At 49.8% G+C, this 4,127-nt stretch overlaps 1 protein-coding gene across 1 annotated transcript; it reads left to right on the forward strand.

The window, feature by feature from the left end:
* Positions 1 to 398: 398 nt before the first annotated feature.
* Positions 399 to 1,286, forward strand: LOC133052666 (melanoma-associated antigen 8-like). Its single transcript, XM_061137571.1, has one exon. It carries the CDS (start codon positions 399 to 401, stop codon positions 1,284 to 1,286), a length of 888 nt encoding a protein of 295 aa, XP_060993554.1.
* Positions 1,287 to 4,127: the final 2,841 nt, after the last annotated feature.

Here is a 4,127-nt window from a genome sequence, read left to right on the forward strand (position 1 = left end):
TCAAGCTGCTGTGCTGGCTGCACCCTAGGGAGCCACCTCACATCCTCCTTCGGGTAGCCAGGGGTCAGGCCGCTCAGCAGGAGCTCGTCTAAGAAGCCCGAGAGCACCCCTCAAGAGGAGACCTGTAAGTGGCCTAAGTCAAACGGCCCAGGGTGGGTTTCTCAGCCGAGGTCGCTCACAGCCCCACTCTCCCACAGCCCTGTGGTCCCCATCTGTCCCCCTTCCTCACTCCTGTCTGCAGTTCGACCCCAGTCATCATGCCTGAGATGCTTGAGATCCGCCTTCCTGAGAGAGTCTTTCAGGATCCAGGATTGGACGAGGGTCTGCTGGAGGCACAGGTCTTTTCGAGTGACGAGGAGGAGGAGGAGGAGGAGGAGCAGATGGAGGAGGAGGAGCAGATGGAGGAGGAGGAGCATGTGGAGGAGGTGGAGCAGGTGGAGGAGGTGGAGCTGGTGGAGGAGGTGGAGCCGGTGGAGGAGGTGGAGCCGGTGGAGGAAGGAGATGCAGCTTCCTCCTCCTCTCTCCCGGTCTGGGGCACCCTGGAGGAGGCGGCTGCTGCTGCAACAGCCAGTCTCCCCCAGAGCCCTGTGGGTGTCTGCCCCTCTCCCACTGCCATGGCTGCCACTCCGGGGAGCCAATCTGAAGACCATGGCCTCAGCATGCAAGATGAAGTGCCAAGCACCTCGCATGACCAGGAAGATGCCAGTTCCTCACTCCAAGAGGCACTACGGGTGAAGAAGAATGAGCTGGTACAATTCCTGATCAGTAGGTATCTCGCCAAGGAGCCAATCACAAAGGCAGAAGTGCTGAATAGTGTCCTCAAAGATTACCAGGACCACTTCGTGGTGGTCCTCGGTCAAGTCATAGAGTACCTGCAGCTGATCTTTGGTTTGGAGGTAAAGGAGGTGGACCCCAGTGAGCCCACCTATATCCTGGTCCCCATCCTGGGCCTCACCCTCAATGAGACGCTGAGGGATGAGCAGAGGTTGCCCAAGGCCGGCCTCCTGGTGATGGTCCTGTGCCTGATTGCTGTGGAGGTCGAATGCGCCCCTGAGGAGGCGGTCTGGGGCGCACTCAGTAGGATAGGGGTGTGTCCCGGGAGTGAGCACTACGTCTATGGGGAGCCCAGGGAGCTGCTGACCCAAGTGTGGGTGCAGGAGGGTTACCTAGAGTACCGGCAGGTGCCTGGCAGCGACCCTGCTCGCTCCGAGTTCCTGTGGGGTCCCCGGGCCTATGCGGAGACCAGCAAGTTGAAAGTCCTGGAGTATCTGGACAGAGTCAATTGAAGGGGTCCCAGCTCCTTTCACCCCCTCTGCAGAGGCTTCGAGGGAGGAGAAAGGGGAACTCTGAGCTAGAGAAGCAGGCAGACTCCTTCCAGGCCCACATTGAACAGCTTGTCCTGGGGGCAGTAAGGGAGGCTGATCTTTCCCTCTGTGACTGAAGAGGTAGCAGTCAGCCTTCTTAGCAGTGAGGGCCTGGGCCCATTAGGGGAACCTGGTATGTGGCATCTTTGTGTTCTTTTTCTCTGCCATGACATGGGGACTCCTCTCCATTTTCTTTAGGAATTTTTCAGGTATTACTCCTTTTTAATAGAAGGCTTAAGGAGTTCCAGTGTCTAACTATGTCAGTGACGATGATCACACCATGTTTGTACTTACCCGTTTCAAGAACAAGAGTTTTGCTATTTTGTGAAAGGAAATTAGGAACTCTCCCATTTTATTTCATGGTTTGGAACAAAATAATACGGAGTTAGAATGATTTGGGAAATGTGAACTTACTTAGCAGTTACACAGTTGGTGGGAGAATTTGAAAATAAAAAGTGATTGTAGTGAAGTCTTGCTTCTTATACTTTTTGTCTATCATTCTGTACAGCTGAGCTATCTCTGTTTATTTGGATTTTCCCGGGTTATTTAAGAAAGTATGAGAAAGTTGATCTGAGTTCATGTTGATCTCACGTGTATTTGTACTTAACCAATTCAAGACTGAGTTTTACTATTTGTAAAATCAATTGGGAAACCTTCAGTCATGGTTTGTGATCCCAAATTAGATAACATAGCATTGGAACAGGTATTTACTTGGAAAAGTGAAAGTAATTAGCAGTACAATTAATGGGGTCAAGAAATAGAAAGTAAAAGTAAATGGTTGTTTATTATTGAATTCTTATCCTCTTCTGTCATTCTGTAACATTAAAATATATATGAATAACCTGGATTTGTTTGGCTTATTTAAGAAAGTAACAGAAAATCTGAATGAATGAGCCCCTGCTCACTGGCTCATTTATGCCCAAGACCTTCATGGAGGCTGTGCTCTGTGGAAGGCCCTGTGTTAGCAGTGGGGACACTGGGAGAAGCAGGACACCCCCACACCTAGAGTGATGGTCTAAGAACCGCAGTCACAGAAGGAAGATGGAGAGATGTCCCCTAACTCCACAGAACAGGGCAACATGGGGTGAGGTGGTGGGGCTCCAGAAGGAGCACTGGAGTGTCGGTGCCAGAGCCAGGGTGGTTTGGGGCTTTGGGAAGCTGGAGTTCCCGTGAGAGGTGACTATGAGAGGTGATTGTGATGAAGCTGAGTGGTGGCAGCCCTCAGGCCTGCAAACTGTGTGTCTTGGGGGTGAGGGGAAAGTCCGAAATGGATCACTGCTATGAGGTGTCCTTTTGGAGGGCTTCCTTGTGGCTCAGCTGGTAAAGAATCCACCTGCAATGCGGGAGACCTAGGTTCGATCCCTGGGTTGGGAAGATCCCCTGGAGAAGGGAAAGGCTACCCACTCCAGTATTCTGGCCTGGAGAATTCTGTGGACTACAGTCCTTTTCGATCCTGGGTAAATCCCAGAGAGATCTCGTCCTGGGGCAAGAAGGAAGAGGTCCTGGCTCTTGTCACATTGCTGTTGACCACAGGGACAAAGTAGGTGTTTTCTACCCTCCATCTGCTAGGATTTCTTCTCGGTATGTGGTCACACTCCTTGAGAGCGATGCCAAGAAGTTCGTGGACAAGCACTGATTTTCCTGGTCTGGGAGAGCCAGAGTCCATGGCATTATTATTAGGTAATCTTGAGAGTATTAGGGGCAACTCTTGAGTAGTGTATAGACTTTTGGTGGAGGTGGAGTTAGTGAAAATCATAGTTTGGATGGAAGAGCAGCTGGGAGGGAGAGAAGGAGTTGGTTCTTGACAAATTGTAGAAGCTTTGAGTTGCGTCCAGCTGGAGAAGACTCCTCTATGCCTGAATTAAATAGTAGATCCTCGGGGAAGGAGATCGTGCTGAGTTTTATTAATAAAACAAAGCTTCTGGCTAAATTAGCATTCTCTGTCATATTGTGTTGCATGCTGTCTGAGATGTCTTAGGTAACAGCAACAACAAAATTTCCCAGAGCCCAGAGTTGTGAAATTGAGATCCAAATACTAGTACAAATAACTGCTAATCATAAAGATCAAACCAGGTTCTGCATGAAGTGCTTTATTTATATCCTTGCAGTCCTACAGACAGGGCTCCTCATACCTGCTTGCTTCACAGATGAAAAACTGGGGCCCCGGGGCTTGGGCATCTTCCCAGGATCACATGCTATTAAGGACCAGGATGGGGTCAGGCTGCCATAACAGATTATCATAGACTGTGTGTAGCTGATGCAACAGATGTTTATTTCTCACAGTTCTGGAGCCTGGGAAGCCAGAGATCAAGATGGCTTCATGGTTGCTACCTGGTGTGAACTCTCTACCTGGCTTTACGTGGCCACCTTCCCACTCTGCCCTCACATGGCCGTAGGGAGAGAGAGAGAGAGAGAGAGCGAGCAAGAGAGAGAGAGAGCAAGAGAGAGAGAGAGAGAGAGAGAGAGAGAGAGAGAGAGGAGAAGAAGACGAAGAAGAAGTAAGTTCTGTGGTGTCACTTTGTATAGGGGCACTGACCTCATATTGAGTGTCCTACCCTCATAACCTCATCTAAACCTCATTACGTCCCAAAGGCTACATCTCCAAATACATCACATTGGGGGTTAAGCTTCAGCATATGAATTTTAGGGAGACACTATTGAGTCCACAGCATCTCCCTTGTAGATGAGGAAAGACCATGAAACAAACATCTACTAAGGCTGAATTCCTAAAACTCTAGAATATTCCTAATAGGAGAAAAATGC

Source organism: Dama dama, chromosome X (assembly GCF_033118175.1).
Source record: "Dama dama isolate Ldn47 chromosome X, ASM3311817v1, whole genome shotgun sequence".
Taxonomy (NCBI): domain Eukaryota; kingdom Metazoa; phylum Chordata; class Mammalia; order Artiodactyla; family Cervidae; genus Dama; species Dama dama.

Excerpts from the sequence above, each read along its gene's own strand:
- LOC133052666 (XM_061137571.1), top strand. The coding sequence starts at position 399 with ATGGAGGAGGAGGAGCATGTGGAGGAGGTGGAGCAGGTGGAGGAGGTG.